The sequence below is a fragment of the Triturus cristatus genome, chromosome 8 (assembly GCF_964204655.1).
Source record: "Triturus cristatus chromosome 8, aTriCri1.1, whole genome shotgun sequence".
NCBI classification, from domain to species: Eukaryota; Metazoa; Chordata; class Amphibia; order Caudata; family Salamandridae; genus Triturus; species Triturus cristatus.
In genome coordinates, this window is record NC_140591.1 from 773,797,891 (window position 1) to 773,825,696 (window position 27,806).

The 27,806-nt window shown below is 44.0% G+C and overlaps 1 protein-coding gene across 4 annotated transcripts in view; it reads left to right on the forward strand.

Annotated features, from left to right (window-relative positions):
- ACE2 (angiotensin converting enzyme 2) overlaps nt 1-27,806 on the forward strand; it is a 507,698-nt gene that overhangs the window by 56,765 nt on the left and 423,127 nt on the right. For all 4 annotated transcript variants that reach the window (XR_014967783.1, XR_014967782.1, XR_014967784.1 and 1 more), the window contains exons 2-4: nt 10,401-10,559; nt 19,126-19,210; nt 25,228-25,371. Coding sequence is in view for 1 of the 4 variants with exons in the window: in XM_085622215.1 (XP_085478341.1) it covers nt 10,401-10,559; nt 19,126-19,210; nt 25,228-25,371 (388 nt within the window). In the remaining 3 variants the exon portion in view is untranslated. The remainder of the gene's footprint in view (nt 1-10,400; nt 10,560-19,125; nt 19,211-25,227; nt 25,372-27,806) is intronic.

Genomic DNA, 27,806 nt, shown 5'->3' on the forward strand with positions numbered 1-27,806 from the left:
GAGTGTGCTTTTAGAAATCCAACAACGTTTTGCTTGTGGCCTAAAGCTTGCGGTTACCTGCGCGGGCAAGCGCACAGCCGGCATCTGACTGCGACATCTGGCTTTCCTCTCTCTTTCCTCTCTCGCTCGCGGGCACCCTTACACTCGCGGGACGCTGCAGCTGCTTTCACTTTTACCGCCGCGCGCTCGCACCACTTATTTTTATTTCCTTTTAGCGCGCGCGCACACAACTCCCGGGCTTAGTGCTTTCACCTGATATTGTCCGATTACATTACATTAGGCCACACCCGCTTGCCTGTCCTGCATAATTATTGAACCAAGGGCATTATAGCGCTTCACACGGAAATCAGCTCCCCTTACACAACAGTTTTTAAGCACAGTGTAACGAAGCGATTTGCACGGAATCACAAGATGCTGCGCCTGAGCCGAGATTCTAACCTAGTTACCCAGTTCTAACATCCGCAGCCCTAGCGCAACGGGTGTGATATTAGGAGATTTGTCATAAGAAGAAGCACTCCCTGAGCTGTGAATACGTAGTGCTTTCACCTGATATTGTCTGATTACATTACATTAGGCCACACCCGCTTGCCTGTCTCGCATAATTATAGCGCAAACTTGAACCAAGGGCATTATAGCGCTTCACACAGAAACCAGCTCCCCTTACACAACAGTTTTTAAGCACAGTGTAACAAAGTGATTTGCATGGAATCACAAGATGCTGCACCTGAGCCGAGATTCTAACCTAGTTACCCAGTTCTAACATCCGCAGCCCTAGCCGCAACGGGTGTGATATTATGAGATTTGTCATAAGAAGAAGCACTTCCTGAGCTGTGAATACGTAGTGCTTTCACCTGATATTGTCCGATTACATTACATTAGGCCACACCTGCTTGCCTGTCCCGCATAATTATAGCGCACACTTGAACCAAGGGCATTATAGCTCTTCACACGGAAATCAGCTCCCCTTACACAACAGTTTTTAAGCACAGTGTAACAAAGTGATTTGCTCGGAATCAGAAGATGCTGCGCCTGAGCCGAGATTCTAACCTAGTTACCCAGTTCTAACATCCGCAGCCCTAGCCGCAACAGGTGTGATATTAGGAGATTTGTCATAAGAAGAAGCACTCCCTGAGCTGTGAATACGTAGTGCTTTCACCTAATATTCTCCGATTACATTACATTAGGCCACACCCGCTTGCCTGTCCCGCATAATTATAGCGCAAACTTGAACCAAGGGCATTATAGCTCTTCACACGGAAATCATCTCCCCTTACACAACAGTTTTTAAGCACAGTGTAACAAAGTGATTTGCTCGGAATCAGAAGATGCTGCGCCTGAGCCGAGATTCTAACCTAGTTACCCAGTTCAAACATCCGCAGCCCTAGCCGCAACGGGTGTGATATTAGGAGATTTGTCATAAGAAGAAGCACTCCCTGAGCTGTGAATACGTAGTGCTTTCACCTGATATTGTCTGATTACATTACATTAGGCCACACCCGCTTGCCTGTCCCGCATAATTATAGAGCAAACTTGAACCAAGGGCATTATAGCGCTTCACACGGAAATCAGCTCCCCTTACACAACAGTTTTTAAGCACAGTGTAACAAAGTGATTTGCATGGAATCACAAGATGCTGCACCTGAGCCGAGATTCTAACCTAGTTACCCAGTTCTAACATCCGCAGCCCTAGCCACAACGGGTGTGATATTAGGAGATTTGTCATAAGAAGAAGCACTTCCTGAGCTGTGAATACGTAGTGCTTTCACCTGATATTGTCCGATTCCATTACATTAGGCCACACCTGCTTGCCTGTCCCGCATAATTATAGCGCACACTTGAACCAAGGGCATTATAGCTCTTCACACGGAAATCAGCTCCCCTTACACAACAGTTTTTAAGCACAGTGTAACAAAGTGATTTGCACGGAATCACAAGATGCTGCGCCTGAGCCGAGATTCTAACCTAGTTACCCAGTTCTAACATCCGCAGCCCTAGCTGCAACGGGTGTGATATTAGGAGATTTGTCATAAGAAGAAGCACTCCCTGAGCTGTGAATACGTAGTGCTTTCACCTGATATTGTCCGATTACATTACATTAGGCCACACCCGCTTGCAAGTCCTGCATAATTATAGCGCAAACTTGAACCAAGGGTATTCTAGTGCTTCACACGGAAATCAGCTCCCCTTACACAACAGTTTTTAAGCACAGTGTAACAAACTCAGCGCCACCACAGCATTACTCAGCACCACCACAGCATCACTCAGCACCACCACAGCATCACTCAGGGCCACCACAGCATTACTCAGCGCCACCACAGCATCACTCAGGGCCACCACAGCATCACTCAGGGCCACCACAGCATCACTCAGCGCCACAACAATATCACTCAGCACCACCACAGCATCACTCAGCACCACCACAGCATCACTCAGCACCACCACAGCATCACTCAGCGCCACCACAGCATCACTCAGCACCACCACAGCATCACTCAGCACCATATCAGTATCACTCAGCATCGCCATTGCACTAGTGCACCACCATATCATCATCACTCAGCAAGACCTGAGTATCATTCAGCATCACCTCAGCATCGTCTCCACACCAATCACCACCACCACCACCACTACCACCTAAGCATCCCTCAGCACCACCTCAGCCTGCTCTCGGAATCTGGCATCTGTTGATTCTCCCCTAGTGTCTGGCTGCTGCTAGAGTTATAATACAGGTACTAGTTCCCAACCTTCACCCTCCGATTGTTTATGCCCCCTCAAAAAAAAGCTTTAACAAACAACCATTGGAATGAATAGGCAGAAACAAGTTGCCAGCATTGCAAGAACAAAAGAAAACTGAGGTCATTTTTTATTGTAAATACTTTTTTTAATATGGTCGTTCAGTTGTACATAATGCCTTCTTGGTCATATATAAGGTAACAAAAATGCTTCTGACACTTTTTTATTACAACTTTTCAGCAAGCTGCACAGCAGCCACACTTCTCTACAGTACAGCTTAAAGACATTGACAAAGTCAATAGCTCTGGCTAAACACTGGGGTTTGTGTCTCGGTCCCCTCTACACCGCTTCAGTGTTGACAGTCACCACCCACCACTGGCCAACCTACTGGGTGGTACAGTAAAACGGGGGGGGGGGTGTCGCCTGTCAACTGCTTCACTGACCAGGAGCACCTCCTACCAGCTTCACTCCATGGTTAAACATCCTTCCCTGCCGGATTTTTTTTTCTCCCTATCTCTTCCCCAATAAATGCAAGGTCAATTGTAACTTTTATTAAACAGAACGCTGTACGTTAGCAGTTGTTTAAATATGCCTAGAGCCGGTGCTATTCGTCGGTACTGTGCAGTACACTTCTTTTGAGGCTCTTTCTCTTGGTTTGTCTGTCGTGATTCAGGGGTTGCGAGTCACAAGAGGGTCTCATCTGTGCCTCCAAACTGTAATCTGTCTTTCAGACCCCAGTGGGCACAAGCCCTTCGAACTCTATGTATTGCATTAGTTACTTATGTCTACACGTTGAGTTTTTGTAAGAAAAAACGTTTTCTTTTTGGGTTTTTTTTGTTCATGTTCAGTTAAACAATATGCAGTTAAAGGACTCCACTGGTGACACCTGACTGTGAATTGTATACAGTGTTTTGATTTTTCCACATTTAACTGCAGTCCTAAGACCTAAATCTTTCATTTGGAAATGGGATATGAAGGTGTGTGTGGTGAAATATATTCCAATGATGAAGAACAAGTGCACTGTTGAGGAGATTCACCTTATTTCAGGCATGCACAACATAAGCACAGGAAGGATGGACAGATATCAGATTTCCATGTTATCCACATAAGATAGTTTTGTGTATAATGTATTTAAATGGAAATCGTTTGGATTTTATGTGGATATCCTCATTATCTGGCATAGATACAGCCCTAATGAATCTAAGTTGGGCACCCCTGATTTGTTTTTTATCAGAATTCTGTGATCACTCTTCTAAGAATACCTACTGGGCTTGTCTAAGGGCTAAATTGCTTTTATGTTCTGTACACATAACTGTATAGACATGTGCAAATTCACATGCTTTGCACGCTTTGCAAATCAGGCAGAGTCCACCAATGCATAAAACTGTAGTATTTTGAAAAATGTACTCCTGGTAAAATCATTGTATTTCTTCCTCAATCATCTTAATGTGGGAAGTTCAACATTTACTATGAATATAAATTTGACATCTGATAGAGTGTTTCCACATTGAAAAAAGGGTGTAAATCAAATCAAATAAAAAAAAAATACACTTTATTCGATTTAAAAACAATTAAATCATAAAAACACATCATAAAAACAAAGACTTAAAAACATGATGTATCAATCCATGTAAGAACATCAAAAATACAATACAGATTTCTTTAAACATCCTAACGTGAATAAAATCGAGAATCAGTTACGCTGGGTGCTGATTACATCGAGTTTCTAGATTTAACCACCCCTTTTAATAATATAGCTATATGGCCAGTACTGATTTCATCATCCAAATATTGCAGTTTAATGAATGCAGGTCGACACTGTCTCAGACCATGTGATTTTAAAATGGGTATGATCCATCTCTTCCTGATTATGATGTAAAACTTACAGAAACATATGACATGTATTGTCGACTGTGGGGAGACGTCATCGCACGGGCATGGGCACAAAAGATGTGACCAATCATTAATTTGGGGGAATGAAACCATGTTATGAAAATTGCCTAGACGCAAACATGTCAAAAGCATCCTAGCGTATATACTCAAATTAAAAGACAAATAAGGTTGTAACCCTGGTTCGGTCTGGATCAGTTGATTAGCACTGACCGTTGATTTCATAATGTTAGAGGAAAATCTAAGCATCTCCAGATGACTAAAACATAGGGACTTTAACTCCTTCCTCGTAATTGAAGTCAAACGGTCAGGTTTATCAAAAAACTCGGGATGACCCATGTCATACAGGCTTTTTTTGACATACACCAACCAGGAAATACGTAAAACCCCTTGTAAATTCAGACAGTCGTTTATCACATCCCGGTTGAGACTGGTGGAAATACCATTTCAGACTTTATGCCACAATAATATTGGCTGTATTTTTATTAAGTCGGACACATATGGTAGTCCCAGTTCGGCGTGACAAACATACGTAGCGGTGCTGGCTGGGACAGCTAAAAGACATTTTAAAAAACTGTTCTCGATTTTCTGAATAGACTCTACACTTGCATAGCCCCAAATGCCAGCTCCATACAGTGCAGTTGAAATGCATTTGGCCTTGTAAATTGTCAGTAGATCTATAATGGGACGCTTGCCTAGCTTCCTAGCAAAATTTAAAAGAGCTCCCACGGCTTTAGCAAAGAGCAATTTTCTGAAATTGATAGCTGGAGCCCACGAACCCCTATTTTCAAACACAATACCCAAATAAGAGAAGGACTTGGCAAATTCCAACCTGTTGTTACCAATAAAAATATCACGGCACTTGGTAGAAGGCTTAGTGCATTTCATTGTAAAAGTTTTGCCGATATTTACATTTAGGTCTAAATTAGACATATACAACACAAAACTCGTGACTAGTCTCTGCAGGCCTAGTGGTGTACGAGCTATTAAAACTGCGTCATCAGCATATAAAAGTACGCCAATAGACCGTTTGCCAACAATGGGTATATCTAGACAATCCCTAGATAGGGTATCCCCCAGGCTATTTATATAGAGGGTAAACAGGAATGGTGCTAGTACGCACCCCTCCCTTACCCCCTTTCTGACAGGGAAATTATCACTGAGTTCTCCTGTTCTCCCATAGCGAACCCTACCCCGGGCATCAAGGTATGATTGTTTTAAAAAATTAATTAAAGGGGTTTCCACCCCCATGGCCTCCAGTATGCTCCACAACTTCTGATGGTTAACACCATCAAAAGCCGAACTCAAATCGACAAAACACAGGTATAAACTCCCCTTTTTTGCCTGTGTATATTTCTCCAATAGGAGGCATAAGTTCAAACTCTGCTCCACAGTGCCAAGACCTTGGCGAAAGCCGTACTGAAGCTCAGAAATTACACCGGCATTCTCTGCCCACATTTGCAGTCTATTTAAAATAACGCACCCGGCTACCTTCACTAGAGAATCTAGCAATGAAATAGGTCTATAACAAGCCGGGTCGTTACGATCGCCCTTCTTAAATATCGGGACAAGAATTGATTCCGTCCAGGTCGGAGGGAGGCCGCAAGTACAACAGGCCCGTAGGACCAGAGTAAGCAGTGGGCCCCACAACAGGGGGCAAGATTTAAATAAGTCCACAGGTATACTATCTGGTCCTGGGGCTTTTCCGCCCTTGCTTGCATTAATGGCCAAGATTACCTCCTCCGTGTTAAAATCAATATCGATTGGGAGGAAGTTAGACAGAGCAGGTCCGGGATAATCACCCTGTGTAGCAAGAAATGGAGCGTTCACCTCCCTCCAGAACCCTTTTGTATCCTTGATGGCTGAAGCTTTCTTTTGCGCCTGCCATAGGTCATTCCTTCTGACCTCCTTTCGCTCTTTTAGGGACTTTTTATACGCCGCCCTTGCCCTTTTGATGGCTTCCTGATCTTTCATGGGCTGGTGTAGGACAGCTATCAAGGCTGCATGCGCCTATGGTCAAACCAGCCTGGCCTATCTTTAAAAGATCTTTGAGGATCTGATCTTAATTTAGTTTGTATGGCCTGTGTAATTTTACAGAAGGAGTTAACGATATTGGAGTCCAAGGCGGTCTCATCAAGACAGACAAAAAAATCAGTTTTACAACTAGTCAAAAGTGACTTAGTTAACCGAAGTGAATCTATCCCTGCCCATTTAATAGTGTAGCCATTAACCCTATCGATGGCAATATCTTGTGAGGCCTGTGCAGACGCGTGTTTTTTAGATAGCACGTTAGCTGGCAAATCCAAAATAACACTCAAAGGATAATGGTCACTGAAGGCAACTGGATACATTTTTAAAATTAGATATCCTACCAGCGTGTCTGTTTGATATTAATAAAAAATCTATGGTCGAGCACAACCCACGGCCGTTGAAAGTATGACTAAATGGGGAGGCAGGTGAACATAGATCATTGGCAAAACCCAAATCCTGGGTAAACTTTATTAATTTCAAATGATCCCCAAACATGAGTATGCAGGAAATGGGAGATATCTTTCTCATCGCCAGACAATAAACCACAATTACCGTCTGCTGCATGTGGACAAGGTCCCAAATTAAAGTCACCAACCCACATTATACAAAAATCCTTGTTATTACCCCTTTGTGCTTTATCCAAGGCCTTCTGTAGCTGATTTAATACTACCTCAGATGCCGAGTTAGGTATATTATTGTAAAAATTAACAAGAACAATACAATGTGTGCTATCAATGCTCAACTTCAGGACCTGAAAATAGGAATTAGATTCGGAAAGATCTATCTTGCTCAAATTCATCCTATGGGATAAATATATACTTAAGCCTCCCCTTTTCCTCCCACGATTAGAAGGTACGTCCGGCGTAAAAAAAGATTTGAACCCATTGATGTGATGTACCACGTCCATCCAAGTTTCTTGGAAACATAAGATATCAAAGTTATAGATGAAGTCTAACCAGGCGGGATCAGCTAGTTTAGTAGCTAGTCCCGCCAGGTTCCAAGAAAGAATATTCACTAGGCTAGGCCTAGGCTCACCCTGAGCAACAGACTTAGTACAGACAGCTATATTATTAGTAGCATTGGGTGAAGGGACCAAACTAAAAAATAAAGATGGATTTAACGTGTTCACATTACACAGCTGTGTTCCCTTGGTGATATTACCAGCGACATCACTAGATAACTTGGCACCAATCGATAACCCCAGTCCACCATAAGAATTAGTATCGGGAATAGCAGACCTCGGGCTAAGGATGTCATGAACAGGTACCCTTGCAACAGAGGGCATAGATTCTGAACAAAAAGAATTTGATAAAAAAGACCCTCTTTGCAATGTGGGGCCAAGCAAGGAAATGAGTCAGTCTATATCATCCAGGGATGGCAGGATATCAAATCTATTGTGCAAAGGTACCATAAAACCTTCATGTGTGTTAGAATTGTTAGGCCTCTGCCTTCGGGAGGGTTGGGGGATAAAAGAAACCAAGGGGCAATACATTTATGCCATTATCGACAATAAAAACATTACCAAGTCTACGTAGAATCTCCTGTACCAATTTAGGTGATCTAAAAGTAAGGACAATACAATCACTGGGAAGATTTTTATCGCTATTCCCCACCCAGTTTACTCGCCTTGCCATTTTAAACTCACCAAACAAGATCTCTGTAAGCCCGGTTTTTGTTCCGAGCCAACAGAGAGTCTTGTTTCTCAGTCCCTCCCACGTTTCGTTAGCCGTGAGAGGGAGCTGGGGTACATTGGCCAAAATGATTACATATGGGGTAGCTTCCGGGGGTAGATTCAGACTAATCTCCTCCCTAACTGTAGAGGATAAAAAGGAAATGGATATGGGCCAAGTTTCTCTTAAATTATTAAGAGTCAAGGCACCTCTAAGCGAGGTACTACTATGACCTCTAGAACTTTCTGACACATTATCTACAATATGGATGGGTTCAGTCTGCAAAGTGGGGGCTACCGTAACTTCATCCCGTATAAAATGTAGAGGTGTATTCAAAAAATTACTGGGGGTAACTCTCTGCCCTAATCTTAATAGATCCTCAATGGCAGTAACCCTAATCAACATTTTGTCAAGCGAGGCAGAAACAACATCATTAGATACATCATTAGATACAGAAACAGCAGATGTGACTGGGGCAGCTATGCCCATACCCCCCACTAAGTTAGGCGTAGACTGTAAGATTACTAATTTATCGATCAATGCGGTTAGTGTGATGTCCATGTGATCCAGACGGCCTTGTAATGGTACAAGGCTGTTATCTAATAACTCTTTAAAATCCATTAGAACGTTTCCACATTGAAAAAAGGGTGTAAATCATAATACCATGTCAAGGCTTGAATTGAACTGCCTCAAGTGGAAGGGAATGTAAAAAAGGGACCGATGGAGATAGACTGAGTAACAAAAAGAGGGCTGCTCAGAATCCCACTCATCAACACATTCCAGCTGAAGAATGATCTTGCAGGCTATCTTAAGTAGGAACCAGAGACAAAATGGGGGCAGGAGAGACACTGGTTAAGGACACGCACTGGATATCGGTTCAGGACCTTCAAGGAGACATTGCTCAGAATTCTATGAAAAATAACAAAGCACAGAAAAAAGCAATGATGCTCTAAAACATAAATATCACATCAATATATTTTGCATTCTGTAATAAACGTAGTAGTTATTCAGTGCCGATGAACACTGTTAAACCTTCTGTCTATCCTAAACCAGGCCCGAAGCTCCGTCACGCCAAGGCAGGGTAGCCAAGCTCAGAGGAAATCACAAATATGTTAGAATCAAGGCTCAGCATAAGCCCAAGAAACAGATGTTAAGGTAAGGTCAAAGGAAAGGAGGAAAGGGAACAGAAAAATGAAGTACAACATAAGTGGAGGGATGAAATCAGTGAAATAAATGGTAGCGGAGTAGCCAAAACAATGAGGAATGTTCCCTGGCACCTAAACTAGCCCTGGAGGAGGGTTTATACTGTTGTTTCATCCTTGCCCAATATGTCCCATCCTAGAAACAGGAAGTACTTCTCTATAAGTCCACTTGTATCTAGTGCACCACTCTCCAACCAGTGCACCAGATGGAATATCTTCCATGTTCTCCATTCCTGATCTTTCCTGACTTTAAAGGATGCGTGGGAACCCTTGAGTGAAGGACCGTTTCTACATTGCTTTACATCACGCCGCCCTGCATTTGGTAAACCCTGACAGCTGACAAGCTTTGATTGACAGCATACTGTGCACCAATCATTGCACCGGCTATGCCTAAGAAGCCAACTGTATTGTTTATGTATTAATAATCTGGAGTCCTGTGACTTTCAATATATTTATGGTTTGGTATGCAAACACTTATAATTAAAGGAGGTTCTGGGTGAGATAGAACTACTGGGCAAGACTGAAACAAGCCATATTTTACTTTCCAATCTAGCTTCATGATGGCCAGGCTCATGTTAGATTTTCAGGATATCCACTTGCAATAAATTTACATACAAAGAATCTTAATGAAACTCATTTACATCATTAGTATTTATTCTGAATATCTGGCATTGAACAGCCCCTTCTGGGCCTATTCTGCACACTGCTACATAGATATCTGATCAGCATTTAAGTGCAGGACTTAAAATACTGTAAAACAGTGATCTTATTGTTCTTGTTTGTTTAAGAAATAGGTGTGACAATCCTGATCCTGCCATTCTGTGCCAGGGAATACAGCTTTCTTCTAATTGCACTTTGAATTGATCTCTTACAGAATGAAGCAAGCGCAGCCTGGACTGCATTCTACAAGAGAGCCAGCGAGGAGGCGAGCAAGTTCCCACCAGACCAGATTAATAACAATACAATCAAGCTCCAAATTCTCTCCCTTGGCGAGAAAGGGACCTCTGTTTTGCCGGATGACAAATACAATCTTGTAAGTCAATGATACCTCCCAAATGCTTAGTTTTACAGACTATATAGCATCTGCCAAAAACCTAATGACCATGTTATCCTAACATACAAATGTTTGCATGCACACCTTTTCAACTTGGTACCTACCTCCTTTGCCAAAGTATTGTAGATTAATTTGTAACATATTTTTATTGGGATACTTTTAGTAATCATAGCAGTAAATAACATTTAGGACAATGAAAACAGAATATCGCTGATGTATTTTACAAAATGTGGATACTATCTTATTAACAACCACAAAAGTGGGGAAGGAGAGGAACTAATTGTCGAGGTCCAGCACACAAATGCCCCAGGTTTAAAGAGTGGACAAAATCAACAGGGGTATACCCAAATTACCCTCTTATACCTGGGTATGGGACGTAATTTTATACAATAGAAAATGGTATAAAGGAAAAAATACAGAACAATATATGAGTAGAGCACATTTAATTACCCTCTCCTCAATTATTATTATTCTTGCAGAATATATCAAAACATATTTGTCACATACATGTGCAATGACACCTAAATATTGAAGGAAACACAAAAAGGACATATATCACAACATCTGTACATAACCAAAAACAAAAATTACATGACACATTAACCCTAAAAAATATATAATAATTCTCACTAGTGTCCCCTTACAGTTCTGGACAAACCATTTAGAAGTAGTCAAGGTGACACACAAAAGGCTAGTGGACCAGTCGACCTAGTTCTAGTGTGACACCCTACAATTCCACACATTACTATAAATTCCACGACTCCTCCTTAAAAGTATCGACGTGACCACGTTTCAGCCTTTTCTTCTTAGGCCTCTTCAGGACAGGGGTTATACATTAATATTACACACAATCACAAGACCGGGATACAGAGTGTAGACCGCCGTCTAGGTGTCTCAGAGCTCTGGATACAGTAACCTCCCACTACGAGTGGTGGACCCTCCGCGTGTGTTCATATGATTAAATCACCATCCGCGGCAAAATCGTTTATTCCATCTATTCCATTAGGAACCAATCGGCTATTTCGAGCGAAGCTAATTTCCTCGATACACCTCTAATCCCTACGGTCGCCAAAGTACATCCGTTTTCAGGTTTAAAGTGTGCCATGAAAAATTAGATGCTGTTCCGTAATGCGATAGAAGATTAAGTCACAGTTGGAGACCGCTGGTGTTCCTAAATTTCGGGGATCCCAAATTCATGATGTTGTTGGGCTTGGCCCTTTTTGGCTAAAGTTCCCTAAACTTTTTGCTTTCTCCCTAGAACTTTTTTCTGACATGGTGTTGCCAACTTAGATGCTTTGGGCACTTTGCCACTGCTGGTCATTGTCAAAGTGCAAGTGCTCCCTGTATAAAGTGTAATGGTAATTGGTTGTCCATGATTGGTATGTTTGCCGTACTAGTAAAGACCCTAGTACAGTGCACTATGTGTGCCAGGGCAAGGTAATGCAACCACTACTAGTGAGCCTGCAGCACTAATTGTTCCACCCACACAAGTAGCCTTAATGAGTGAACTCAGGCCTGCTATTGCAGTGCCTGCGCGCAGTTTGTTAAACTGCCATGTTGTTCTGACAAGTGCACCCCCTTCCCTTTCTATGCACATCAGGCACCCCTATGGTAGGTCCAAGGTACCCCCTGGGTAGGGTGCAGTGCATGTGAGAGGTAGGACATGTACGAAGGTGTGTACCATGTCCTGACAGTGAAATAATCTCCATTTCATTTTTCACTGTGGAAAGGCCATCTTGCCCATAGGATAGAATGGGGAGGCTGTGTAATATGTTTTCCAGCCTATCTTCCCAAAGGATTAAGATGGAGAGGTGAAGTTTAGTGTGTCTGAACTCACAATGTAATAACACATCTTTTTTTTAAGGTGGATTTTGCATTGTGTGTTTAGAAGCTACTCTTTTAGAAGTGGCTGGGATTTTGTGCTCTAACATTTCTGTGTGTCTCTGCGTGGTTGTGGATTGACTGTCTGGATTTGAAAGTGATAGGATCTGGGGAATGTCTTGACTCAGGAGAGGAGGTGAGACAGCAACAGACTGACCTGCATCTGGAGTGTAGGAGGAGGAGTAGCCCATAGAGGTGAAGAGGCCTGGGTTGTTGCCATGAAATAATGGTCCCATCTCCTGCTGAGTGATTGAGAATCCAGACCCCCACTAATCAAAGGAAGAAAGTGCCACTGGCAAGGAGGCACCCAGAACTAGTTTTAACAGGGGTCAGTGCCCCCCTTAACACAAAGACTTCAATGACATTTAGGGGTATAACTATGAGAGCTGAAGCCCCTGAACTTTGGAGAAATGGATTGATCAAGATTGAACAAGACTGAATCTACTTCGTGGTCAAGAGTAACCTTTGCCAAGGAAGAAACAACTGAAGAGACTGAAGGAAAGGACTCACCCATGCTGTGTGTTCTGGGTCTGGCCTGCAGTTTGCTGTTTTAACCAAGGAGAGTCTAAAGGGACTTTGCTGTGTGCTGTGTCCCCCTGCTTGAAAGGACTTTGCTGTGTGCTGTGTCCGGAAGTAACTGATCCCCAAGGGCCCAAGGTGAGCTGGCTCCCTGTTGCGGAAACTCAGGAACACAAAAGTTTCCAGGAGAGTCTCAGCGACGCTGTGTGTGTGTGCTTTTTGCAGCCTGAGCCCTTCATGAGGATTGTCCTGAGATTGTGTGCACCGGAGTCCAAGTGAGTCTCAGCGATGCTGTGTGTGTGTGCTTTTTGCAGCATGAGCCCTTTGTGAGGATTGTCCTGTGATCGTGTGCACCGGAGTTCAAGTGAGTCTCAGCAACGTTGTGTGCGTGTGCTTTGTGCAGCCTGAGACCTTCATGAAGATTGCCTTGTTATCTTGCACACCCAGAGTCCAAGTGAGTCTCAGCGATGCTGTGTGCGTGTGCTTTGTGCAGCCTGAGACCTTTGCGAGGATTGCCTTGTTAACATGCACACCTGGAGTCCAAGTGAGTCTCAGCGACGCTGTGTGCGTGTGCTTTGTGCAGCTTGAGACCTTCGCGAGGATTGCCTTGTTAACATGCACACCCGGAGTCCAAGTGAGTCTCACCAACGCTGTGTGCGTGTGCTTTATGCAGCCTGAGACCTTCGTGAGGATTGCCTTGTTAACATGCACCCGGAGTTCAAGTGAGTCTCAGTGACGCTGTATGCGTGTGCTTCGTGCAACCTGAGACCTTCGTGAGGAGGGCCCGGTGATCGTGCACCCGAAGCTCAAGTGAGCCTCAGCGACGCTGTGTGCGTGTGCCCTGTTGCAGCCTGAGATCTACGTAGCATCAGCGGCCTGGACCGCCAGCCCCGGAGGAGCTGAGCCGCCTGCCCAAGCCCGCTGTTGCCAGAGCGGGACCTCGAACAACCTCGTCAAGGGAGGGCCCGAGTCCCACTGCCCAGAATTCACAAAGATTGCATCGGAGGCCCAAGTCGCTGGAAGAGGAGAGGAGAGCGAGGTTGCACCCCCCAGGTAAAGTGTGTTGACGCCTGGGGCGGGGTGCAGGCTCAGATGGAGACGCTCTCAGCCTCTCCCATTCCTGCAGCGCGAGCCTCTGCTTCGGCTCGTATCGCGGCCCGTACTTGCCAAAGGAGTGGCAGTACCGGGGCCGGTGTGCGTAGCTGCACATTTTGTTTACACCATACCCATGTGGGGGCAACTGTTGACAGAGGCTGACTGCGAGTCAGCACGATTGGCGGAGAGACCGCCTAAAGGCACCGTGATCGGTGCTGGAGTGTATTACGCATTGCATTATTTTTGCATAACAAACTACCTGATTGTCGTGTTACACATTGCATTATTTCTGCATAACGAACTACCTGATTAGTGTATTACGCATTGCACTATTCCTGCATAACGAACTACCTGATTAGTGTATTACACATTGCATTATTCCTGCATAACAAACTACCTGGTTAGTGTCTTACGCATTGCTTTATTTCTTCATAACGAAGTACCTGATTGTTGCATTACGCATTGCATTATTTTTACATTGTAAAGAGTCTGATTCTAGCATTACGAACTACATTATTTTTATATTGCAAAGTGCCTGATTCTAGCATTACGAACTGCATAGCATTGCAGTAGGACTGCAGTGGAATGGTTAGAAGCGCTCATTGATATCGCCAGAACCTACAAGGGCTGGCTGGCCTAACAACTGGTCAGGAGAAATATTACAAATATGGATATGTTGGATTTATATCGTGTGGTCTTATCGTATATCTTTTTATATAAATTTATACTCGTTTTTTATGAAACTCGTGTGGAGTCCATTTGTGGTGTCATCATTGGGTTGCTGAGAGCGTGGTTGCAAATACTTTACACATTTTCCTTGAAGGTAAGCCTGGCTGCTTGCGCCAAGCCACCGAGGGGGTGAGCGGGGCTATCTGAGAAGGTGTCCTTTCCCTGACGTGGAAACGAGGGTCCCTGTTTGGCCTATGGTACCTATCTCAGCCAAGCAGGGATCCCGGGTCTAACAGATGTAATAGACCCCACCCACCTATGTGGCATTTGTCCTCATTAGGCTAGCTACAAGCAGGCTGGGTGCTGCAGTACCCAGCGGGCTCCCTCAAAACGGGTCTCTTTATCGGAGATCCCTTTCCTGGCTTGGTGTTTGCCAAATCTTTGGTTGCAGACACATTTTTAGGTGTAAAGGTAGAAGGTAGATTGAGTGAAGTGATGGCTAAAATTGACTACGGGCACTCCTTTTACGTGATTTATTCTTGGCGAGTAACAGTGTCAAGGTTAAAAGCTAAACTGAACCAAAGCAGGCGTTGTAATGGGCCCTTAGTTGAGTTCAGTTGGGGCAACATATATCATGCCCGTCAATGCAAAAACAATCTGGGCATTTTTTCAAGACCATAGGGGGATCCTGATTACACAGTAGACCTTTTTTTCAGACCTCTGTTGAGCTGGAGCACAGATACAGCAGAAGGAGATCTAAAGGGTGCTTCAGAAGGCAAAAAAACGCTTTGATGAGGACAGATGGGAGGAGCTAACGAAAGCCTCCCATGAGAAGAATTGGACACAATTCTGGCACTTAATAAAATGGGGCAGTGGGGTGGCTGTGTCCACCCCCTACAACAACGTTCCCCCTGATAAATGGGTTTCCTATTACCAAGCCCAGTTTACCTGTCCTCCAAGTTCTGTGCCCGGTCATATCGACCTAGCAACTACGGAGGTTTTAACTTTTGGCTTGGCGGAAATTGAGGCAGCCATAGAAGCGGCACCAGTAGGTAGGGCACCAGGCCCGGACTGTATTCCCTCGGACCTTTTTAAATTTGATAGAAATAATTGGGCAAGGTACATTCTTATTTTGCTAAATGCTTTGGTTCGGGGCGCACCTTTGCCTGTCTCTTGGCTAGGCGCGGAAATTGTCCCGATTTTTAAAAAAGGAGATCGTTCTTGTCCCTGCAATTATAGACCCATTAGCCTAATTGATTCACTCCAAAAAATAGTGGCTAGGACCATATTAGCTAGGGTCCACGAATGGATAGATGAGTCTCAGGTGTTATCCATCTACCAAGCTGGCTTTCGGTCACACGTAAGCACAATTGACCAGGTATTCAGGTTTATAATGATTTACTGGCGTATGGTTATAATATCGGGGGGGACTTTGTTCACAGCCTTTGTTGATTTAAAATCTGCTTTTGATTTAGTCCCCCGCAATAAACTGTGGGATTCCCTCAAGGAAGCTGGTATGCCGTTGGCTCTTTTATCTTTTATAGTTAAACTTCATACTTCAAACTTTGCACAAGTTCGATGGGGCCAACAGGGTGGGATAACTGATAAATTCCCCGTAAATAGGGGCGTTAGGCAGGGATGCGTTTTAGCTCCAACCTTGTTCTCCCTCTACATCAATAGGGTTATCTCCTACTACACTAACTATTCAACCGACGCCCCTTCATTAGATGGTTCTAAGGTCCCACTTCATATGCTTGCAGACGACACGCTTATCCTGTCAAAAACTCAATCTGGTCTGCAGCGGGCCCTGGATCGATTTATGGTGTTCTGTAATGACCACGACCTGGTAATCAATGTTGATAAGACCAAGTACATGGTGATGCACAAACATAACACAGTTAAGAGTAAAGTGTCATTGAACGGTATTTCTTTAGAACAGACTGACACATTTACATATTTTGGCATCACCATGAGTAGAAAGCTGACCTGGAAGCCGCAAGTAGATTTATTTGTACTTAAACATAATCAGCTAGCTGGAGCTATATTGAAAGAATTTGGAGCCTCCTACACAAAATCAGTGGGGCCTGCAATTGCTTTATATAAAGGGAAAGTTAGAGCATCAACCATATATGGGGCGGAGATATGGGGCTACGATAATCTCTCGCCCCTAGTCAAAGCCCAAAATAAGTTTCTGCGTTCATTGACCGCCCTCCCCCAGTCAACACCCATTCAACCTTTAATGCTAGATCTGGGGTGCAGGGCGTTTGACGCTGATGCTGGGTATAGACCCCTCTCCTATTGGAGAAGATTGTGGACTACCCCGGAACTTCTATCCTATGCCAATGCAATTTGGTATATTAAGGATCTTGATACGCAAAGGAGAATAGTTTGGCTCCAATATATTAATAATGGCCTGTCTGATATGGGGCTGGGCCATCTGTGGTTGGATCCTAGGGGCAATCAATTCCCTAGTAAACTAGATTATAAAGTTCTATATTGGGAATCCAGGTCACGGAAACTTTGGTCTGAGACAAATAGTAGCTCACTAACTGGTCTCTTTTTGGACCATAAGTACCTGAGTAGCTTTGAACCTTACTGGAATTTCATCTCTAGAGTAGGGGACCGCAAACTATATCATCAGTTTAGAGTGGGGTCTCTCCCACTTAACTCCTTTAGTTACAAGTGGAAGGGTGGAGCTGACAGATACTGCCCCACTTGTATAACACAGGAAGAGTCTACCGCCCATGTTTTGTTTGCGTGCCCAGCTTTTGCTCTTCCTAGGCAAATATGGCTTAAGCCGATTTGCTCAAATCTAGGCACCAGATCATATAAAACAGCTATGCGTATTTTGAGAACCAACACCCGAGAGGACATAGTTATTGCTCTGGCCAAATTTTTAAGTTGGTCCTGGGCTATACGCAGGGTCCAAGAGAATAGGAACAACCCTTTAGTCCTTTAAGTTTTAGAAATTTAAATGTACTTATGCCCTGTTATTCTTAGTCTTATTTTTTTTATTAAAATTGGAAGATTGCTATGTTATGTTACTGGTTTTAGTATGACCTCTAGGGCTGGACCCGTTTTGAGGTTTTTTTTGTTTTTTTCTCCCTTTTTTTTTTTTGTTTTCACATACACACTTTTATTCTTTTATTGTAGTGTATCTTTCATGATGTAACAATCGAATACTGATTTGCTGATTGATTGATTGATTGATCCGTTTGGGTTTCCACCAACGCAATGCGATGATGATATTGTGATTTACCCTTAACAAGATCTACACACATTCAGAAATTACCTCTACATGCTTTTTACAGACTCAACTGATATAATAGCATAATTGCAAAGAATGGATGGAGGTTAGTGCTTCTCTTAGCTTCAATGCTCGCCAGAAATGAATATAAATATTAGGCTGTGCAAAAGCTGAGCTCATTAGCAAGATGGAGGAACACAAAATGGTTCTCTGCTGGTTCTAGCTGTTTTTTAATCACTCTTCCATAATCTCCAATGTAAAGACCTTTCAATTAACCCACTTAAACAGGAATCTAATTCCAGCAATCCCATAGCAAGCCAGCACTTAGGTCTATCTATGGACTCTAAAATAAGATAAATCTTTCACAAACATTTTGAGTAAACAGGCAAGAGCTTTGGTCTGTTGTTTGTGTTTCAATTTAAAAAACATTTTTAAAAATACGAGCCAGAATAATCACAATAGCACAACTCTTTGTGAGCCAAAGTTAAGTACCATAAAGATGTAAGTTGTGCGTTTTTGCTATAGAATCTAAGAAGTAGGCCTTGCACATAATAGGCTGAAGTTCTTCCAATCTCTAGAGCCTTCATCAGGAGGTAGAACATACAACTATAATGATTTCGAGACAAAAATGTATATTGTAGAGGCATATAGATTTCTGAGATATGTGGAAGAAACAGACTTCTAATCTCACTTAACTGTTTGCAATCTATAAAACAAAAAATATTTTCAGTTTTTGGCTTTGAAAGACTATTCAATGCACTTTGTTAGGCGATTTAATGTCTTCATCCACCTTACAAAATAATTTTAAAGTGTTTGTGACTTTTTATTTGTATTGTCTCTTTTAATTTTGTAGACTATAATTCAATTTAGGAATAAATGTCATGATACTATGTGCCAGGCTGTACCCCTAGAGTTCTGTTAATAGCAGCACAATAACAGTGTCTGCAAAAATAATATGTCAACTTTTAAGAAAAAAAATCATTGTAATGCTTGTCGTCCTCCCGCCTGAGCTTTGGCGAACAATGCAGATTTCTGATTTTTTAGGTGCCTGTCACGAGCCATCTAGATAAAAGAAGAAATATGCTGATGTATCAGTATCCATGTTTAATTCAGTGTCCCTCTATTCCTTTGCAGCTGAAGAAAACCCTAAATGAGATGAGCACCATTTACAGCACAGGCAAAGTATGCGATTCATCGAAATGTTTGCCGCTTGAACCAGGTAGCGTACAATAAGAGAGGTCATAGCAATCATACATATATAAATGTTTATTTCAAGCTATATATGTCTCATTTGTCCTCAAGTGCTCTCTTATGTATCAATATTGGATAACCTTTGACTGTGGCATTTTAAGGGAAAAGGGGGAAGCCACCTAGCTACGTCAACTTAAGAGTGAAACAAGGTCAACAAATGCTTAACTTTGTTATTTTTTTGTCTGATAGCAATTGCCCTCACACTTCCATTAGGTCACATGTTCTGCCAGAGACTTATATGTCATGCCATTTATTGACGTAAGGTAGTGATTTAGTCAGACTGATTTCCTTCATAAATCTCCTATGTTTTAGATTAGTCGTCTCAAAGTATTAAATCAATAGTTACACTATGCTATGCAAATGACCCCTGAATATATTGTTTCCAAAAATGTGCTCATGTAATTCATCCTTGCCAAACTTTTAAAATCAAAACAATAGAACATTCAAAAATATTATAAGCACAGTGAAGCAAGAGGGAGGAGTGCAAATGGTAAATAGAAAACATGATATGCTAAAACAATGTATTAGCCCATACAAATTCTACTTTCTAAAAACTCAATCAGGTGCAAATGCAAGCTGAAGCTTTGAAAAGGCAAACTGGGGCAATACAGCCTTCTGCTGATCTCTAAGACACCTAGAAAATGTCCCATGCAATCGAACAAAAAGAAGGATTGATCGGAAGCAAAAACAACCATAAAGCGGCACTAACGCTCTGTGGTGTATATTAATATAAAATCCTTCATTGCTTGATAGCGGCCAAGGCTTCATGCAAAGTTCCATGTCTGCTCCTATGGCAATATTTTGCATACCATGTGCGGTTATACCGCACTTAGGTGTGCGCCAACTATAATCCAAATTACTTCAAGGCATTGCTGAGCCAGGAAGCTAGACGTGGCAACAGGATATGGACCCCCCCCCCCTCTAATTTCAGCATAAAAAAGCGAAAAAGTGAAGAGAACTGTCAGTTGGTGGTGGCCATGCACAATCCATGAACCACCTACATATTTGTGAGGATTTGGAAGTTTGCAAATGTTAGAACCCCTTTCAGAGGACCAAGGGCAAGCAGGAGCTACTGGCCTGAACTGTAGTGGTTGGGGTCTTCTACTCCTGATATCCTGGCACCTAAATTACTATGAGCTTTGAACAGTTGGACCACATGCCCCTTCAGTACTTGACTCTTGAGCTGTCCAAGGCTTCTCAGGGAGGAGGAAGGTGTGGAGCAAACACAGGCTCACAACTCGAAATACATCCATCAATCCCCAATAAATGAGTGTCCCTTCAAATACTTGCTTTCAAATAAAAGGCAGTATTTATATACAAACACAAAGTATAATACAGTATACCTGGGGCCGAATTACAGATTGTGCCCCTGGGGCACTTTGGTATTATAGAAGGGGATGCAGACGCTTGTGCATCCCCTTCTATAATACCGATATCGCTGGCACACTTAAAGCGCCAGTGCTATCAACAGAGAGTGTTCCCTTATTTGCATAGGGGCGTACCCTATGCAAATGAGGCAATTCCTTTGACTCTGCGCCCCCGCCAGATTACAGACGCGGGCGCTGAGTCAAAGATGCCCTCAGGAGACGCACTGACAGTGCGCCATTAAAAAGGTGGTGCACTCAGGGGTGTAACACAGGGCCCCACAGCCCCCGCGGTGTGGGGGGTCCCCGAACTGCAGAGGGCCTCCTCAGCACAGTATTCAGGAGTGAGAGCTCCGGATTTAATACGTAGTGGGGTCCCCTCCGTATACCTTGCAGGGGGCCCCCTCAAATTTCGTTACAGCACTGGGCACACTGTCAGTGCGCCTCCTGACAGCAGCCCTCTGCAGGGCGTGAATGTGGTCCCATGAACCCCACAGATATACCCTTACAGGCGGGTGCAGTCACTGCCTGCAACCGCCTGCAAGGGGATCTTTAATCCCCTTTGAAAGTGCAGGCGGGGGCCGCCTTCACTGTGAAAACACAGAGCGGCTGCTCCGTGTTTTCACATGAATACGCTGCCCTGGGGGCAGCGCAAAGTTCGCGGCTGCCCTGGGGGCAGCGCATACACCATAATGGGGTGCATTATCACCGTTTGTGCCTGGCGCACCTTTTGAAAGGTGCGCCGGGTGCAAACAGTGATAATGTGTACTACGGCCCCTGATATTATGCACACAGTCTTCTCTAGGTAAGCCCACTAGGGCTCCCAGGGTCAGGTTCTCAAGTCCCACCTCCCCTTCTAAGGTCCGTCGCTGTTTTGTGAGGTGCTATCCATGCTAGGCCCATTAGTGAGTTCATATCTTAGAAGTTCCAAAATGGCTTGGCAAAAGTCAAAGCGCCAAAGCTCGCAAGTCAGAGCAATCCCCCCCACCCCCAATAGCCTGCGCAGCCCTGTATTTAGTATTACTCTAGCTGGGGCCAGACAGAGTGTCCAAGTGCACGTCTGCAGCCCAGCGAGGAACAGAGCCCTGGATCCTGTGGTCAGGTTGGCAGGCATGCATGGCGCTCCTCCTTCAACATGGTAAGTCAACCGGATTCGAGTAGTTGAATCATATTTCTTCTCCTTTGGGTCATGATCCGCTCCTTCTTCATGGCTTCATGCTGCCTGAGGCCAACAGTCCTTTCACTTCACCAAGGCCACCTCTTTGCATACCAGGGGTTGCAATCAGTGGCATACAGGGTGGCAGCCCATTCAGGTCACTGCACTTCACAGGGCAATGGCCGTACTCTTGTCAGATCGATGCACAAGGGTGACAGCCCTCAATCTTTTCTGAAGTCCTCACCTGGGATCGAGGGAACGTGCAAGCAATTGCAATAATGTGACACCCCTCCTCAGGTCACAGAGCTGCACAAGCCAATGCCCCTCTTGTCACAGTGTGGAACCAAGGGCGATAAACCTTATTCTTCACCTTGGCCCCCACTTGGCATATCGGGGTCACAACATTGCACATGAGCAGACAGCCTGTTCAGTGCGGTTGTCTTGATGGACCTGAATATCACACTCTCCTCCCAGGAGCCACTCATCAGGATCCCTGCTAGACCTCTCTCCCACTAGAAAAATGTATTTCTCCTCACAAGGTCCTCTGGTTTTGGATAAGGCAGAAGCTGCTACTCCAGGCGAGTGTTTTTGATTCTCCTGGATGATGTCCTCTCACTGAGCATGGGAGACTGGCAGACTCTTAGTCCCCAGTCCTGGTCACAACAGGCAGAATCATGCTGAGCATCTCCAAGTTGATGTACAGCTTCAGTTTGACAATTTGGGAGTCTCAAGCTCTCCTTTCCAAACTCCATTTCCAGACATAAATGTAATTTAGTGTCTCTGTCTTTGAATTTCATGTTATGGGGGTCATCCACTTTGAAGTGTCCACTCCTCTGTTATGCTCTTCCTCTAAAAAGCGTCTATCACAGCAGGACCATCTCCAGTCTTGATAGCCCCAAACACAGGCCTTGGGAGTGACTAGATGTTCTCACCTGGATGGCATCTTCATTGATATGTGCATCAAAAGATTATCAACCCCATCTTTTTCTTGAGATGTTCCCAGTCCCTTTTGACCAGTGGCCTCATTCAGAATCAAAATTCCCTTTTGAAGTATACTGACGAGCCAGGCCCTTCCTTCCACCAGTGCATGTCCCACACAGCTTTCAGGAATAGTAGCAATGAGCAAATCCTTCTGGAGGGGAATCCAATACCTAATCATGTCCCTCCAGCTACCCCTGGGGTTCCTTATCTGGACCGACAGGCTTCATGCACTGTACCACTTGCAGGCACTTGGGCATCCTTAGTGATGACTGCAAATCCGGGTGTAGCTTTCCAGGTACTGCTGCCACCGGCACACACACATCACAACATACCATGTAACCATGTCCGGCCCTCCATCCATCCTGAGGGAGGCCAAGGTTGAGCTAAGCACACATCAATGGAACTTCAATTGAGTGGTGCCTTAGGCCCCACTCCCATGATGCAGATTACTCATTTCAAAATGGTATGTTGCTACCACCACCCCATGTGCGTGCTACTTAGCTCTTGGTAAGGGCTGTAGCCCCACCACCATGAGGGTAAGTGCTTTGTGCGCCTCGCCCAGTTTAACCAGACTGCAATCTGTGAGACGAGCATAGGTCATGGCATACACGCAAGATCCATATTAGCCCAGGACCACAAATTGTTACAAAGAATCCACATATCACAGCAGCTAAGGCAGTCAGGGCAGAGTTACATGTCTATTACCGTGCAAGGAACTTTCTGTCCCAAAAACAAACATTCAGGCCCTCTTTAGAAGTATGTTGGAATAGGGTGGGGTATTTATACCTGTGGAAAATACCATTACCCCACACGTGGTAAATACCTCTTATTGCAGAAAAATGAGGCCGAACATGCAAAATCGTTTTTAACACAAAAATCCCTCATGTTTTGTCTTTTGTCCAGACCCTTTTCCCCGATAAATGTCAGCAGATTTGACCTGCTGGAATTTACCTGCGAAAAACTGTGAGAGTGTGCTTATTATCTCAGAACGTGTACATCTAATCCCTGTGCAAACCCTTCTTGTAGATGTTAGATTATAATAAGGACCTTAGATTTAGCATGGCCATTGCTGCCTTAGAAAGTCTCGTAGCCAGAGGCGTTTTAAGGCATGGGCAAAGTGGGATCTAGTCCAGGGTCCCAGGCTTTCATGGGGCCCCAATAGGGCCAGCTCTGTTCTGCATAGAGTCTTGCCCCGATGCCCTTTAATAATTCTTATAAAGATTGTTTTAAATACCGTTTTCCTCTAATTTATTTTTAACGTGATTGATGTGTGAGTCTAATACAGACATTTTGCAAAGAAATGTTGTGTTTATGTTTCTTGCAACATCAGTAAATAAAAGCTTCATTTAGATCAAAACAGGATCTCACAAATGAGAAATGGGGGGGGTGTCAGTGAGATAATTTGTAGTAATATTAGTGAGTCGCTGCTGTGATAGAATATTGAAAACACACATCACTAGCCATGAATATTAGATGCAAACATAGGGGCCGATTCACAGAACTGACTTAAGGCAAAATCCTAAACTTACTACTTTTGGTATTCACAGAAGGCCTTTATTAGTAGTAAAGTTAGGATTTTGTCTTAAGTTTGACTTAAGACAAACTTAAGACAAACTTAAGACAGACTTAAGACAAACTTCAGACAAAATCCTAACTTGAGTCTGTCTTAAGTCTGTCTTAAGTTTGTCTTAAGTTTGTCTTAAGTCGGTCTTAAGTCTGTCTTAAGTTTGTCTTAAGTCAAACTTAAGACAAAATCCTAACTTTACTACTACTAAATGCCTTCTGTGAATACCAAAAGTAGTAAGTTTAGGATTTTGTCTTAAGTTAGTTCTGTGAATCGGGCCCTAAGAGTTTGGACCATTGTGCCTGTGCACTGTCAGTGACCTGACCAAAGAGGGCATGAAAGAGCTGCAACTAGATCATAAATTCAAAGCTTTAAAGAATAGGGGCCCCCAAATCCTTAGGAAATGAAAAATGAATACTGCTAAATTTCATGATGGTGTTGGATATGAATTTCACAACAGAGAGGTACAGAAAAGAGGGAGTGGCAAATCTATTTCCTTAGCATATTTTCACTGGCGCTCCTTGATTTTTTTTGTGAGGCCCATAAAAGTCTGAAATCTTCTCTATCCATAAAATAGACGTTAAGTATGGAATTAGCTATTTTGTTATAGGGTTCAGCGAATGAGGCTCTTAAGCCTCAGTTTAGAGTTAACAGTTTGTACAAAAATCGTGCTGCCTGGGCTTATGTGCGCACAGACTGAGATATGTGAAGATTTAAAAGATCATTTGAATCTAAAAAATCCCTTTCTTGCCAGCTGTTATTCAGAAGTGGACACCTGGTCGCTTTAAAGATGCTTTACACGTTTTTAATATCTGCCCTTTCTGTTGATGGTGCTTTGTTACTTAACAGATTCATAAAGGTGTCTTAACGCTACTGCATGCCTGTAAATGTGAGCGATTGATTTGCTTTTCTTATTTCAGGACTAGACCTCATCATGGCTGAGAGTCAAAACTACAATGATAGGCTGTGGGCATGGGAAGGCTGGCGATCTGTGGTGGGCAAGAAAATGAGGCCACTTTATGAAACCTATGTGGACTTGGAAAATGAAGCAGCCAGAATGAACAGTGAGTAGACAAAAATGCTGACTTAAGCAGCCCTCTTAAACAAGAAACATTTCGAAATCTCAGACAATTGCAAATGCATAGTTATTCATTATGTGATTAATTAAAAAAAAAAAACGTTTTGTAAAGAATGAACGAGGCTCGAGAATGTATTAGAATGTTTCGTACAGATAGAGCTAAAAATCTAGAAAAAATATAGAAATCCTCTATGCTTTTGGCAAGAGATTCCAGTCTGGCTTGCTGAGGATGTAACATAGAAAATGATGGTCCATGGGAAAAAAGTATTTTTTAAAATAGATCAACAAGTTGGTCAACTATTAAGAGTAATTTGCAGAAAGTATGGCAAGCCATCCATAGCAGTGTGGTGCCAAAGGCAGCGTGGCAACAGGCATTCCATCAAAAAGATAATTTAGGTAGCCCAGAGTTCATAATTATGAGTCGATTTAAGACTAAAAAGATGGTATGGTTATAGGAAAGTAGGATCTGCTTCTTATGGTTACCCCCACTTTTTGCATGATGTTACACTGTTTTTGACTAGTCTGACTGGGATCCTGCAAATCAGGACCCCAGTCTATCTGCTTTCTTCTTAAAATGTTATGCATGTACTTTGGTACACTCCAGATTGGATTCTGGGGTACCCTTGTCAGTCCCTAGTATATGGTACACATGTAGCCTGGGCATAGGAACCCCAGAGGCCTCCTATGGGCTGAAGCATGTATTATGCCACCCATGAGAGGCCATGCAGAATGGAACTTCAGTTCTGCCATTGCAGCTTGTGTAGGATGGTGCATGCACCACTTATGTTAGATATAGGTTTACTATATCTATAGGTCACTACACTTAAAACCTATAAGTTACCCCTATAGCAGGCCTTAACAATCCTGAAGGCATGGTGCTGTTTTTTACGTGAGAGGGTGCCCCTGCATGAGCAGAGCCCCTCTGCAGCCTCCGGAGACCATTCTCCCGGGTTGTCTTTGACACAGCCAGACACATAGGTAGAGGTGCATTATAACCTTGCGGTAAATGCTATCTCATAAAACGGCTGAAACAAAACATGTCATATTTGGTATCAAACACCTTGGAATCATACCTCCACACCGTTAACCAGTGTGGGAGGTATGAATCCACCCCTCAGAAGCAAGCTTCTTGGGTCCCTGGTCTACCCGGTACCAGCCTTCTCGACCCGGACAGCACAAAATGGATGCTGCCGACCAGAGACACATTTCTGCTCTCCTGCTGCTGAGCCAAGCTCGAGCAGAGGAAGGCAGCACAATAGGCATCCTGTCACAGGGAGGAATGACCACCTCCCAGACAGGATTTAGTGTATTGGAGCTGGGTGGGTGTACTTCCAAAGTGCCTGAAAGTCTGCACATGGGGCACATTTGGTGGCCCTGTGCATAGTCCAGCGCAAACCAGTTCTGGGAGCCGTTGTCTACTGCTCTGGCGCTAAACTGGACAAAGGACATGGGTGTAACCACCCCCCTGTCCCCTGGGAGGGTCCCCTGAATCTGTCCAACCCTCTCCCGTGGGTACAAAAGGGCTTACCTGGCTGTAGGACCCTAGATTCGACGTAGACAAGATTATGAACAAGAAACCACTGACCTTTGTCCGTCTGGTCACTCTGGACTTCGCTGGACTTCGACTGGGCCCGACTTCATCTCCCTCTTCGTCCAAAGCATTGTCTGTGCCCGTGCACCATACAGGCTCTGTGCAGGACCTGTGGCACATCAATGACAACTGAAGTATCTCCCTTGGGGTGAAGGAGCCACTCCCCTGCATTCGCAGGCATCGTAATGTAACTGACCAGATATCTGATCCTGAGCTCCTGTGGACTCCGTAGGCTCCAGCAACACAGGAGGTGGGTTCCTACATTCCTTGAGGTTGAGCTGCCCTCTCACTAAGTTTGAGGCCAGTATCCCTCGTGGGGACCGCATAACCCAAACCCCTGTGCACTGCATACTTTTGCAATTGCATATGCTTGTTGGTGTCCCCAAACTTTGTGCATTGGGCTTTCGATAGTCCCAATCTCTGCGCACATTTCATACTAAGGACTTTGACCTCTTCACACTCTGTGCTCTTCAAGCTGTTGTTTGGTGAAACTGCTAGAGGTCCCCTCGCGACTCCTGTGCCTTCGGTCTGTGGGTCCACTTGAGGGACAATCCTGATTTTCTTGGGATCCCCTGGCTGCGCCAGGCCTGCCCTGACTCCCCTTGCTATGGTGAGTCCTCTGGTTATTGCTGGGCCAGACCATAACCTTTCTTGACCTTCTTCGTGGGTTGCTGTTGCCAAGGCTAGTTGGTGCTCCCATCAGACACTGACACCTCAGCACTCAACATCCTTCGTGGGACAACTCATATCCAGCTCCTGGCCATCCTCGACATCTCCTGGTCCCTGCAGCTGTAGAGTCAAGGTTTCCTTCTTAACACCTGAAGCACCCA